This window comes from Portunus trituberculatus, chromosome 45 (assembly GCF_017591435.1).
Source record: "Portunus trituberculatus isolate SZX2019 chromosome 45, ASM1759143v1, whole genome shotgun sequence".
NCBI classification, from domain to species: Eukaryota; Metazoa; Arthropoda; class Malacostraca; order Decapoda; family Portunidae; genus Portunus; species Portunus trituberculatus.
Window position 1 is genome coordinate 2061589 of NC_059299.1, and position 15000 is coordinate 2076588.

At 44.2% G+C, this 15000-nt stretch overlaps 1 protein-coding gene across 5 annotated transcripts in view; it reads right to left on the reverse strand.

Moving 5' to 3' along the window:
- Positions 1-15000, reverse strand: part of LOC123519363 (calcium/calmodulin-dependent protein kinase kinase 1-like) — a 207764-nt gene that overhangs the window by 187661 nt on the left and 5103 nt on the right. The window contains exon 1 of one of the 5 annotated variants that reach the window (XM_045280632.1): positions 12884-13695. The exons of the other annotated variants lie outside the window; for them this stretch is intronic. Within the exon in view, the coding sequence (XP_045136567.1) occupies positions 12884-12893 (10 nt within the window). The 5' untranslated portion in view covers positions 12894-13695. Of the gene's footprint in view, positions 1-12883; positions 13696-15000 lie in introns of those variants that run through there. 5 annotated transcript variants of the gene reach the window in all.

A 15000-nucleotide genomic window follows, 5' to 3' on the forward strand; every position in this document is an offset into this window, starting at 1 on the left:
CCATCTCCCTTCTCCCTATCTCTCTTTCTCCCCTCTCTCTCTCTCTCTCTCTCTCTCTCTCTCTCTTCCTTTCCTCACCTCAACATCCCCACTTTCGAAAAAAATTCATCTCTCGTTTTCTTTTTTTATCGTTTTCTTAGGTTGCTTAGTCAGCTCGAGTGTGTGTGTGTGTGTGTGTGTGTGTGTGTGTGTGTGTGTGTGTCACGTCCCAAGGCGTAGAAAAGTCTCGGTTTGTTCTGGTTTCCTCGAAGTTATGAAGTTATTTTCTAAAACTCCATATACGAATTTTTTTTCCTCTTTTTCCTTCTTCTTCTTCTTTTTCTCTTCCTCCTTGGTTGTTTTTCTGGTCTTCGTTATATTTGTTACTGGTTTTATTCATCTTTTCTCTTATTCCTCTATTTCTCTTATTCCCTGTTTCTATTCTTCATTATTTTTGGTCCTTTATTTCATCTCTTTCCATTATTCTCTCTTTCCTTTCTTCTATTTCTTGTTCTTTATGTTTGGTACTAGCTTTCATTATCTCTTTCTCTTATTCTCTCTCTTCATTATGCTTTAAACCTATTTCATTTCATCTCTCTATTTCTTGTCTTTATTATGTTTGGTGTTGACATTATTCATCTCTTTCCATTATTCCTTCCTTCCTTTCTGTTATTTTCTAGTCTTTCTTCATCTTTCTCCCTTATTCCCTCTTTCTTTTTTGCTTTTAATTCCTCTTTCTCCTTTTCAATATCCTTCTATTTGCTCTTTTAATCCCACTTTGTATCATTTATATTCCTCTTGCCTCTATTCCCTCTTCCGTTCAGCAGTGACGAAAGGGAAGAAGCAGAATACGAGGAAGTAAGGAAGGGGAGAACCGTGATAAAGGAGGAAGAAGGGAAACAAGGATAAGAAGCAAAAGTAGGAAAAGAGAGAAGAAAAAAAGGAGGGTAGGTGTAAGATGTGTTTCCCAGCCCCTCTCTCTCTCTCTCTCTCTCTCTCTCTCTCTCTTTCTTTCGCCCTTGTCATGTCTCCTCTCCCTCTTTCTCATTCCATTGCTGTTCACCATAATCATGATAACGAATGAGAGAAGGAGAAGGAGAAAGAAAATAAGTATAGCTCATCATTCTCTCTCTCTCTCTCTCTCTCTCTCTCTCTGCAAATAATCGCTCACTTCAAAAGGATTCCAGCCATAAAATCCAACTCAAATCTAATCCAATGATAATGAAGTGTGACGTCAATTCGTTGTCATGACGGTAGTAGTAGTAGTAGTAGTAGTAGTAGTAGTAGTAGTAGTAGTAGTGGTGTTAGTATTATTAGTAGTAGAATAATGTATATGTACTTAGCTAAATGAGACTGAACATTTAAAAAGAAGAATCAGAACAACAACAACAACAACAACAACAACAACAACACTAACAATAACAACAGTAGTTCGTCTCCCTCCTTCACTTCGCGTCTCTATGGAACACAATCTTCTTATAAGCGACTCCCAAATCACTGCCCTCATTCATTGCTTCCCTTTGAATCAAGAGGAGATGCAACTCAGTGTTTGTTTACCCCTCTCTCTCTCTCTCTCTCTCTCTCTCTCTCTCTCTCTCTCTCTCTCTCTCTCTCTCTCTCTCTCGTCCACTTAATACCACGTAAGCCTTCAAGTCGAGCCTTTCAACCTGTGAGTTAATAGTTCCTCTCTCCATTCTAAGAGCGGCGACACAGAAGGATGAGGATGAGGAGGAGGAGGAGGAGGAGGAGGAGGAGGAGGAGGAGGAGGAGGAGGAGGAGGAAAGAAATATGATAATGTATTGATAGAAGAGGAGTAAAGAGAGATAAGGAAAACGCACTATAGGATAAACAAAAATTCAATAACAACAACATACACTTGAGATACATCACCACACCAAGGAGATCACAAGGCGCCTTTTACCTCTACCGCGAGGCTGCCATGGACTGAGAAGGAAGAGGAAGAAGAGGAAGAGGAGGAAGAGGAGGAGGAGGAGTGTGTAGACGTAAAGGAATTAAGTGCATAGGAGGAAAGACAAGAGGCGTGACTCAGAGGTTTATCTCAAAACAAACAGACATCTTGCCGTGGTATTCAGAATCGCTCCGCTCTCTCACCATCACTATTTTCCAAGGCCACAGAGATGATTAGCTGAAATTTCAACAGTGTTTCTCATGTTGATAATGTAAAAATCTCGTCACTCTGCCTTTAGAACCGTAAAAACACCTTAAAAATCGCTCTTCTTTCTCACCATGACTATTTTCCAAAGCCACAGAGATGACTAGCGGGGTTTTCAAGAGTGTTTCTCATGTTAATAATGTAGAAAATTTCTCATTCTACCTATGGAACGCTTAAAACACCCTAAAAACTCATGTGAATTTAAGTAAAGCCTTCTGGAAGTGAAGCGCAGAAGTGTTTGAGAATACAAGCCCGATCACGTGTTCACTACGAAAAACGAGAGAGAGAGAGAGAGAGAGAGAGAGAGAGAGAGAGAGAGAGAGAGAGAGAGAGAGAGAGAGTAAGCATGCAAAGTTGTGCAACACATTGATAGAGTGAGAGAGCGAGAGAAAAGGTGAGTGAGTGAGGGTTAATGAAGTCATGTGATTGAGGGAAGGCAAAGTTGGGTGTGGATTAGAGCAAATGTGGGATTATGAAGAGGTTCGTGGGATTATGAATGGGTTCGTTGGCTTATAAAGAGGTTTGTGGAATTATAAAAAGGTTTGTGGTGTTATGAAGAAGTTTGAAGGATCCTGAAGAGGTTTGTGGGGTTATGAAGAGGTTCGTGGGGTTATGAAGAGGTTTCTGGAATTATGAAAAGGTTTGTGGGATTATGAAGAAGTTTGTGGGATTATGAATAGGTTTGTAATTCACCTCGTTCGTCTGCTGGTCACCCAGCCAGTCTTCCCCATTACGGAGCGATCTCAGAGCTCATAGACTGCTCTTCGGGTAGGATTGAGACCACAACACACAATACACACCGGGAAAGCGAGGCCACAATCCCTCCAGTTACATCCCGTACCTATTTACTGCTAGGTGAACAGGGGCCACACAATAAGAAGCTTGCCCATTTGCCTCGCCGCTCCGGGACTCGAACCCGGCCCTCTCGATTGTGAGTCGAGCGTGCTAACCACTACACTACGCGCTGTGTGGTTATGAAGAGGTTTGTGTGGTTATGAAGAGGTTCTTGGGATCAAATAGCGTCTCTGTGGTCATGGAGGAAAAATACTTGTCCCTGAACTCCGGAAAATGAAAGGAATATGAGAAAAAAGATGACTTGGAATATGAAACAAGCTGAGATGACACACCAAGATTCTGAACCTGTCTCGGTGATTCATGTGCGAGGCTTCAGATGATGTAATGAGATGACTTGGGAGGAGGAGGAGGAGGAGGAGGAGGAGGAGGAGGAGGAGGAGGAGGAAGAGGAAGAGGAATACAAACAACGAGAGACCTTGATGTCCTCACTAGCCTGTTTGTTTATCTATTCTCTACTAACTTATTGTGGAAAAGACGCTGGAGGAGGAGGAAGAGGAGGAAGAGGAAGACGAAGAGGAAGAGGAAGAAGAGGAAAAGAGAGCATAGGAAATTTTTTCTTTATGTAAGAGGGAGAACTACCAAGGGCAGAAAAATGTATATTAGAAAAAAAAAGAAAAAGACCCACTGGAATTATTAGAAAAAGAGACCCACTGGAATTATTAGAAAGAAAAAACTCACTGGAATTATTAGAAAAAAAAGAAAAAGGTCCAATGGAATTATTAGAAAAAAAAAAGACCCACTGGAATTATTAGTAAAAAAGAAAAAGGCTGGAATTATTAGTAAAAAAAGAAAAAAGGCCCACTGGAATTGTAGTCACACCATTACCACTGGAATTAAAGTCACACCATTACCATTAAAATTGTAGTCACACCATTACCACTGGAATTAAAGTCACACCATTACCATTAAAATTGTAGTCACACCATTACCACACCAGCATTACACCATGATTTACAACACCCACTAAATCACCCACTGTGACTAACTAAATTATCTAAGCTAATTAAAACTACCCAATTCGGAGGTGAAGGTGAAGGCGCCCAATTAATAAAACAGAGGCACTTTTTACTACAGGTTTTCCATAAGGGCGTCTTTTCCTTGCAAGTGTGGAGTGAAAGGTTAGGCAATATGGCCAAGTAATCTGGTTGGCAGTATTGTATGTCATGTGTGTGTGGTGTGTGATTTTCAATATTTGCTTTCTCTGGTTACATTTTTTGTGTGTGTGTGTGTGTGTGTGTGTGTGTGTGTGTGTGTGTGTGTGTTTATGGTTCATGATTTTAATATTTGATCTTTTTATTTGTAGTTTTATAGATATCACATTTTTTTATATACTTTTTATCTATCAATCTCTCCACGTGTCTAGTCTGTTTATCTGTCTATTTATCTGTCTTTCTATTTACATACTGTCCGTCTATCGATCTATCTATCTATCTAATCAGCCTCTACTTATCTCCATCTTTTCAGCTGAGTGGAATGTTATAGTTTTGTATATCTTCACTTCACCAGCAGCAGCAACACGTCCTTCTGCTCACCAACACACACACACACACACACACACACACACACACACACGAAAAACTTCAAAATCAAAACAAAAAGAGTTAAAAAAAAAAAGGAAAAGCACACGAGAGACATTAAAAGGCAGGAAAAGAAAGAAGAAAGGACAAAACTCACACACAAAAAAAGTCACACACACACACACACACACACACGATCACCTTCAGTAAACACGAACTTGCAATAAAGGGAACGACTTGTCAGCATTAAACGTGACAGAAAGGCGAAGACGCGGCGAGTTCCTGGATATGCAATGACAAGAGAATTTATCTATTTATTTTCCTACACATCATTTTTTCCCCTTTCTCTCCGCCTTTGGAGTTTCAGAGCGCGTGTGAAAGCGTCTTTGTGTTGTGTTTAGCGTCACGACACGTCTCCCTCCGCCACGACCCCAGCCAACACCAATGACGTAAAATTGATGCTGGTAACGACGCACTGAGGAACGCGTGTCTAAACTGGTGGTGAACGTTAATTAAAGAGAGTAAACGCTGAAGAATGTGCACCAGTATTACAACCTGACACACACACACACACACACACACACACACACACACACACATACACACGCACACACTGGAATTCCCTGCCTGTATCTGTATTTCCACCTTCCTATGATTTGACTTCATTCAAGAGGGAGGTTTCAAGATATATTTATCCCTGTCCTTTTGGCTAATTCTATCGGTTCTGTAGGGAAACTGGCAACTGAGACACACACACACACACACACACACACACACACACACACACACACACACACACACACACACCTGGCAGACATAATTCACAAGGATAAAAGTTATGAACCCTAAAACACGAATTAAAGACACACGCAGACTCATAAAAAGTGACGTGACACGAACACAAACACTGTCTATCACAAAAACTTTCCAAAAATAGAAGGAAAAAAAACAATTAAAAATGCCACACAGATAAAAATAGAGGGAATATATTGGTTAGGGTGAGTGTGGAAGGACGGGGTTGGAGACAGAGAGGAGACATGTGGAGGGGAAAAGAGAAGAGGTGGAAAAGGTGGAGGGAGAGAGGGAGAGGAACACAGAAGAGGTGGAAGAGGTGGAGACAGAGAGTGGACACGTAGACAGGTGGCGGGAGACCCTGAATTAACGTCACCTGTAATTTCTGACGTCAATCACCACACCTGCATCCCCCAGCGCACCTGAGCCGCCACTCTACACACCTGTTACTATCGCACTACTGTTCCTACACCCGTAACCTCATTACCTTCATTATTTCTGCTATTTTTCATCTTCTTTTCATTTTTACATGTGTTTTATTTATCTTTTTTTCTCTTTTTTTCATTTTTTATTATATTTTATTTGTCTTTTCATTTTCTTTTTTTTTCAGGTTACAGTAACAATTATTTTCTTGTTTTTCTATTTAATTGTGTTTTATTTCTTTTTATTTTGCTTTTTATGGTTAAAGTGGGAATTATTTTCTCATTTTTTTTAATTGTGTTTTATTTGTCTTTTTTTTTATCTATTTCATTAATTTTCTTTTAGGTTACAACGGTAATTATTTTCTCATTTTTTTTCATCTTTTTCTGTTAATTTATCGTTTCACTTATACGTGTGTCATTAATGTTCGTCTGTTCTTCATATTAACTTGTCTAAAACTCCTCAATTTTGTTTATTTTAGTGTGTACGAGATTTATGCTTTCCTTCTCACTCCACTCCTTTCTAACTCCCAATTACTTGATTTTATTCATGCATTTATCTACTTCGCATTTTCAGCGCATAGATTCTTAATTTCATATACTTTTAAAAGAAATGTTAAGGAAATCTCTCTCTCTCTCTCTCTCTCTCTCTCTCTCTCTCTCTCTCTCTCTCTCACCGGCATTCAGGTTAATCAAACAAATTTGGACGCTCTCACAACTTTCCTATCTCATCTTCGTCTCGCATCCTCCACCCCTCCTCCTCCTCCTCCTCCTCCTCCTTCTATCCTCCTCTCCTCCACCAACCCTCCTTCTCTTCTCCGCTCTCTCCTCCTACTCCCCCTCCCACCCACCTCTTCCTCCGTCCATCTCCGCCAAATCCATTCCTCCCACTCAGCTCTTCCTCTCAATCACTCCGCCCTACAACTAATGATAATAATAATAATAATAATAATAATAATAATAATAATAATAATAATAATAACATAATAATAATAATAAGAAGAACAAGAACAAGAACAAGAAGAACAAGAAGAAAAAAGGAAGAAGGAGAAGAGAACAAGAACAACAAAGAAAATAATGATAGAAAAAATACAAGAACATCAATATAAAGCTCCACCACCACTACCACCACCACCAACAACACCAACACTAACAACAACAACAACACCACCAAAAGAGAGAAGAGCAAGATGACAGGTAAACACACACACAAAGACACACACACACACACACACACACACACACACACGGTAGCTCAGTGGTTAGAGCGCTGGCTTCACAAGCCAGAGGACCGAGGATCGATTCCCCGGCCGGGTGGAGATATTTAGGTGTGTCTCCTTTCACCTAGCAGTGAGTAGGTACGGGATGTAAATCGAGGAGTTGTGACCTTGTTGTCTGGTCTCAGGCCTATCCGAAGATCGGAAACAACGTCTGGTTGTCTCGTCAGAGACTGCAGCAGATCAAACAGTGAAACACACACACACACACACACACACACACACACACACACAGGTGAGCACAAATATACCAGGTAATTGGCGTGGAGGTGAGATGATGAAGTAATGGCAGGGAGGAGGGTGGGAGGGGAGCATGGTGTTGCTGGGGGGTACTGCAGAACGCGCTGACGGAGGGGAAAGGGAGAGGAGGTTGGGGGGGAAAGGAGCCAGGCGCGGAAAGATGTATGAGGTATGAATCAGTATGCAGGAAACGCCTTTAGGAACACTGGATTCGCCTTTTAATGAGGGTGTAGGACAAGGCGTGGCTAATTTTTGAGGAAAGCACAAGGAAGGGGAATAAATAACAGAGAGAGAGAGAGAGAGAGAGAGAGAGAGAGAGACTAGCTTTCTTTCCATCTGATCTCTCTCACCATGACAATTTTTCAAGCCTCCATAGACAACTGGGTTTTTAAAGACAGTTTCTCCTTTTGATCAACTGGAAATCTTGCTAAGCCATCACCATTACCACAAAATACCCTTAAAAACACGAGTATCTTCAACTAGAGCCTCTGATAACAGTCGTCGTGAGAGAGCAAAGTGTTTCTGAGGCTCATATTCTTTAACGCTCCAATATTTCAAAAGGCTTTTTTTTTTCGTTTTTTTTATACCATGTGGGTTTTTCACGGGAATTTATGGGTTAAAGGGGATACTTTTTGGGGTACCTCCTATCTCAAAGCCCACCCGCTAGGAAACCGTTGCCCCGAGTGAGGAAGCCCAACCTACACTCGGACCGTGGACAGGATTCGATTCCGTGCGCTTGGAGACCCCTCGGACCTCAAAGCACGCATGGTTCCTCTGTACCACGACTTTTTTAAGGTGTTTTTATGGTTCTACAGGCAGAGTGACAAGATTTCTACACTAATAACTGTAGAAACACTCTTGAAAACCTCACCAATCATCTCTGTGGCCTTTCTGAATACGGACCACTATATGAGCCTTAAAACACACACACACACACACACACACACACACACACACACACACACACACACACACACACACACAGATAGATATTCATTGACCACAACGAAATATTATCTTTACAAAAATAATCTGAAAAAATGCTCCATCACAAATGTTTTCCTTTAGAATTTATCAGTGACAAAATTTTATAAAACATAACACATAAGTCCCCCAGTCCACCCTTCCCGCCATCGCCCATCCCTCACGTTCCCCCTCCCAGGTCCACCATCCATCGCCCCCCCAACGCACAATAATGACAGACTGGAGAGCGCTTAAGTCTCTTCCCTCGCTCTTCGAAAGTTAATGAGAAAATCGGTCTGTTCTGCCATACCACTCAGGAAAAGTAGTAGTAGTAGTAGTAGTAGTAGTAGTAGTAGTAGTAGTAGTAGTAGTAGTAGTAGTAGTAGTAGTAGTAGTAGTAGTAGTAGTAGTATTTTTGTTGTTTGCCTTGTTATGAAAAACCAAACAGATAAACTCTCTCTCTCTCTCTCTCTCTCTCTCTCTCTCTCTCTCTATGTCCGCCTGTCTGGCTCTCACCGCCTACTTGCTGACTACACACACACACACACTCACACACACACACACACACACACGTTATCAACAAATCACCAAGCAATAACAAAGAACAAACTTAACAACACGTATGATAACACCAAGGACACGGCCGCCTCTCACCCGCCCTTATCTCTGGCTGGCGAGGGGCGGAGTGGGTTATCAGGAGGCAGAGGAAGAGTAAGGAGTCGAAAGAAGAGTCAGAATAGAAGAAGGAGGAGGAGGAGGAGGAGGAGGATAAATCTCAAGGTCCAGGCGTTCTTCCTATACCAGTCAGACAAGAGGAGTGGTCAAGACAAACGTACATACAAGTTGTAGGATATGACCAGTATTCAGAAACGCTCTTCTCTCTCACCATGACTATTTTCCAAGGCCACAGAGGTGACTAGCGGAGGTTTTCAAGAGTGTTTCTGCTGTTAATGTAGAAATGTTGTCACTGCCTCTAGAACCGTAAAAACTCCTTAAAAAATCGCTCTTCTCTCTCACCATGACTATTTTTCAAGGCCACAGAGGTGACTAGCGGGGGTTTCAAGAGTGTTTCTACTTACAATTGATCGTGTAGAAATCTTGTCACTCTGCCTCTAGAACCGTAAAAACACCTTAAAAATCGCTCTTCTCTCACCACGACTATTTTCCAAGGCTACAGAAATGACGAGCTACAGTTAATCGTGTAGATATCTTGTCATTATGCCTCTAGAAACGTGAAAACATCTTAAAAAATCGTGTAAACTTAAATAAAGCCTTTTGAAATAGTGGAGGTGAAGCGAAGAAGTGTTTGAGAATATGAGCCTTGATGCCCTAACGTGCCTCGCCACTAACCTCGCCCCTTTCAGACGTCCTACCCACACATGCGGTCAGGAGGGGATGTCTGACCCTCCCGAGGCGTGAGGACAAGGCCACGCACTCTCTGGCGTCTCGTGTTACTGTGCTGAGGAGGAGGAGGAGGAGGAGGAGGAGGAGGAGGAGGAGGAAGGTTGTCAAAGCACGTGGGGGTTTTAAATACACGCCTCACAGACTGTTTGAATTGAATAAAATGAACACTGGTTAACCTCATGAATTGAATAAAATGAACACGTGGTTATGAAGATGTGATGGAGGTATTTTAGATCCCGTATTCTGATACCCTTTGCTCTCTCACCATCACTGCTTTCCAAAGGCTCTAGCTGAAGATACTCGTGTTTTTAAGGGTATTTCTGGTTCTGGTGATAGATTAGCAAGATTTGTAGTCTATTAAAAGGAGAAATTGTCTTGAAAACCTGTCTAGTTGTCTCGGTGGCCTTGAAAATTTCCCTAGTGAGAGGGGAAGGCTTTTCTGAATACTGGCGTTAGTGGCATGAGGGATGCGAGGAGGCTGGCGAGGCTGAGGGTTGGGTAAATCACATTGGGGCTTTTAAATACATGAAGAGAGGAAGGGATTAATAGGAAAGATAAAAAAAAAGATATTAGTTTTCTAGCAGCGTGGAACAAACAACAACAAAACATACAGTAACAAAAAAAAAAAAACTTAAAAACGATAAAATAAAATAATAACACAAAAAATAGTAGAAATCAATGCATAAAACAAGGAAAAAGAAAAGAAAAACAAACACATGACACTAAAACTTCCAGGAACCAACACAAAGAACTGCCGTGAGTCAAGAAATAAAAATAAATAAATAAATAAATAAGAAGCATAAGAAAATAATCTCAGTGACTTACAAGCGTGACAGTAAAACACCACGTCACCTTCCCCCTTCCCCACCCCTCCCCCTCACCCCCATGACAGCCCCAGAGACTCCCCTTGACCCTGACCCACGACGCAATTCTGGGGCGCTACGCAGTGGAAGGACTCGCCGTATTCAGAAATGCTTCTCTCTCTCTCTCTCTCTCTCTCTCTCTCTCTCTCTCACCGCGACCATTTTCAAAGACTAGAAAACCAATTAGCCGAGTTGTAAAGAGTATCTGTCCTGTTGATAATGCAGAAAACTTGTTAACATGTCCCTAGAATTACAGATACACTCTTCAAAACCCGTTTCACTTTAACTAGAACCCTTGGATAATAATAATAATAATAATAATAATAATAATAATAATACCACAGAGACTACTACGCGATTTCTAAAGAGTATATTTCCTGTTGATAATGCAGAAAACTTGTTAACATGTCCGTAGAATCACAGACACACCCTTAAAAACCTGCCACTTCAACTAGAGCCCTTACAAAAGAGCATTTGTCCTGTTGGTAATGCAGAAAACTTGCCTAGAATCACAGAAACATCCTTACAAATCTGTCACTTCAACTAGAGCCCTTGGAAAACAGTGAAGGTGCAGCGTGGAAGTATTTCAGAATATGGACCCAAAGTCACTAGCACCCCGCCGCCCGCCGCCCGCCACCGCCCCGCCACCTCCACACGGCAGCGGGCGAGGCGAGGCAAGGCGAGGTGGCGTGAAGGCAGAGCAGGAACAGAAATACGTGCAGTTTATGGCCACACGCTCTCACACTTCCTTGAAAGGCACGGCGGGTCCTGCCATCCCTCGGGAGACGTGAAGGAAACGAGGTCACGGATTTGCCTGATTCGAGGAGGAAGAGGAGGAGGAGGAGGAGGAGGAGGAGGAGGAGGACACGTGAGATAAAAGTCAGAAGATTCAAATTCAGATTTAGAAGTTTCGTTTCATTTTCCAATATTCGCTGTTATCCTCGCCTTACTCCGTCTCTTCATTAAAGTAACTTCGGACGCGATCATAATAAAATCACTTAAATGAGAGAAAGAAAGGAGGAGGAGGAGGAGGAGCAAGGACGAACGAGAGGGAGGCGCTGGTGAGACATGAGGAATGAAAGACGTCAGGAGGAGGAGGAGGAGGAGGAGGAGGAGGAGGAGCAGGAGAAGGACGAACAAACTAAACGAAGGAGGAGGAGGAGGAGGAGGAGGAGGAAAGAGGAAGGACGGAAGACTAAGACAAGCGGAGGGAGGGGAGTTGGGAGGAAAGGAGGAAGGATACTAGAGCTCTCACGACTTGCAATCCTGATTATCTCCCCTCATCCCTCCTCCTCCTCCTCCTCCTCGTCCTCGTCCCCTCAGCTTGTCCTCAACCCACTCTGCACTTCCCCTCACTTCCCTCTCCCTTCCCCAGCACTGCCTCGCCTCCTCAGCTTCCCTCCACTCAATATGAATGAGATGCGTGTAAATATTTCAAAATACATGCAAAGAAAAATATTATCGGCCATACAGATTGCAGGAAAATGAGAGAGAGAGAGAGAGAGAGAGAGAGAGAGAGAGAGAGAGAGAGAGAGAGAGATGAAGACAGAGCTCCTTTCATTACAAATTTTATGGTTTATCGTTTTTTTTCACTCTAACGTATTGCTAGGTGTGTGTGTGTGTGTGTGTGTGTGTGTGTGTGTGTGTGTGTGTGTGTGTGTTATCTGGGGTGGTGATAAGGCGGAGGCACACATGATTAAGGAGAGAGTGATATTACCAATGTGTTTTGCAGGAGTGATAAGAGTTTTCTTTTGATATTCTATACTTAATGATGAAGAGGAGGAGGAGGAGGAGGAGGAGGAGGAGGAGGAGGAGGAGGAGGAGGAGGAGGAGGAAGAAGAAAAGTACGAAGCTTTTATATGAAATTAGTGAATAGAAAAGATGTCTTCCGTGTGTGTGTGTGTGTGTGTGTGTGTGTGTGTGTGTGTGTGTGTGTGTGTGTGTGTGTGTGTGTGTGTGTGTGTGTGTGTGTGTGTCACCTGCTCCCCGTTCAGGAATTCTACCTCTCACGCTACACACCCACTCACACTCTAAACCACCACCACCACCACCACCGTCACCACCACCACTTCCCCTGAGCTCTCAAGTCAACACCACCTACACAGTCTTCCGCTCACACTCACACACACACAGCTGGGTTAGGGGCAGTGATGGGAATGATGGTGTCTGGTGAAGGGGTGAAGGGAGGAAGGGAAGGGCGCCACAGTCTCCCACATCAAAGGGCGAGATATGAAAGGCGTGAAGAGGCGGGAAGGACGTGGCCTAACAGGACGCGGCGATAAGGCGAGTGTGGGAGGCCCCTGTACGTGCACGCGTTAGGAGGGAAGGAGAGTCAAAGTAATGTCAATCAACTCAATCTCCACACACACACACACACACACACACACACACACAGGCCTACCTTGCGGCATGGTGGCGGCGACGCTGACGCAGCAGGTGATCCCAAGTGACAGCAGGCGGCGTGCGAGCCTCGGCTTTCTTCAACCTCCGTCTCCCAAGCAACACTCTCACCACTCACTCACTCACTCACCACACTACACCAGCACCACCACAACACTGAGTGCTCCCTCACGCTGCACTACACCGGCCTTCTACAGACACACTACTACAGCTGCGAGTACTGTCCCCCCGCATGGCTAGGGCAGGCATTCCAGCGGCGATAAGTGGACCTGTGATCCTGATGCTGAGTTCTGCGAGGGCGCCCTGCGGGACGCCATGCCGCCCCGGGGGATAGATCAACGATAGAACCAGTGCCCTGCTATCCCTCAGCCTCGTCAGCGGTCGTCAGCACTATGCAGGAACGTGGGGGCGACGAAGCGCGCGACTATGTGGCTGACAGAAAGCGTGCGATGCGTACACCCCCTACGACGTCCAATGAGCGACTGGCAACTCACACGGTTACTCACCGAGTCACCACGCTCAGGCTCCCCGCACGCCGCTGCCAGCGTCCTCCCCGCCCATCCTTCGCTCCCTCAGGCCCTGGCCGAGGTCACCGGGTATCCAAGTACTTCCCCACTCGTGCCTCATGCCCTGGTGAGCCAGCAGCAGCGGCAGGACGGATGGGCCAGCGAGGCGGGACTGGTGTCACTGTGGTGGTGGTGGCGGCGTTGGTGGTGGTGGTGGTGCCTGCTGCTGCTCACCTGCTCCCCGACTCATCACTTTCCCTCACTCCACGCAGCAACGCCACTTTCTCTCATTTTCCCAGGAGGTATGGGCTCACCAGAAGGCCAAACCCTCCCCACAGTGGCAGCAGGGGCGTGGGCCTCACCGCCAGGCCAGAACACACCACCACCACCACAGGATACCCGGAAAACACTCAACATCAACATAAACTGCCACGCCTCCCCCGTACCCACTGCCCCTCCCCTACCACCCACCACCCCTGACCCATCACACCCCCTGACCCCGCTCACTCAACCTCCCCACCTAACTTTACATACCCCCAACAGTTCATAGCTCCCACCCCCTCCCCTTCTCTCCCCTTCCTTTCCCTTCCCCGCACCAAGACAGTTGCTTCCCTCACCAGTGTCTTTGTTCAGCCACGGTGCACTCTCTGCCACACCAACGATGGCGGACAAATGTGAAGCAAGAGGAAAAAACGAGGCATTGACTGTCCCCGTTTTAGTCAATATTATGCACACAATCTTTTATTACTTTACTTTCTACTCGTCAAGTTTCCTCAGCTCGTGTTTATAAGCGTTGGATTTCCCTTAACTGCTCTCTCCTGCCCCTCTCACTCCCCCACTCATTCCCCTCTCTCTCCCCTCTCACTCCCCTCGACTCTCTACAGACACGGCTTTAATAAACTTGTAAGTGTTAACGTGATATATGAATTTAGTGATATGATAATATAAATATGTTAAGTGTCTACGTGTGTGTGTGTGTGTTTGTGTGTGTGTGTGTGTGTGTGTGTGTGTGTGAACAAGAAGCCCGAATAAGAGAAAGTGTGTATAAATGGCGGATTAAAAAGACACGAAAGAAAGAAAGAAAGAAAAAAAAACGTGAAAGCCGCTTAATAAGAAAATAGAGATAGCAGTAACTAAGAGAGAGAGAGGAGGAGGAGGAGGAGGAGGAGGAGGAGGAGGAGGATAACACTGGGCTTAGTCACCAAACAAATGGAGCGAGACAGAACAGCAGAACAGCCGGAAATGAACACGTTGGCGAGAAAATAAGACACAAACTCACAATGAAGGAAAACTTGAAACGTTCATGCCATTAACCCCTTCAGTACCATGACGCATTTTCCTATTCATCTGGTTACCATTTGGTGATTTTAAACAGCTTCACAAACTCATGTAGGGATCAAATTAGTGAAGACTGTGGCCATTAATCGTTTGACCTCCATAGACCCTTCCTAATGTCAATAAAATCGTCTAATCATACACAAAACTCAAGGTAGAAATGCGTTCCAGTACTGAAGGGGTTAACTCACTCGGAAAAATAGAACACGCTGACGAAACACTAGGAAAAGGAGAGTAGAGTGAGAACAAGAGTGAAATAGAGTAGGGACGTTTGACA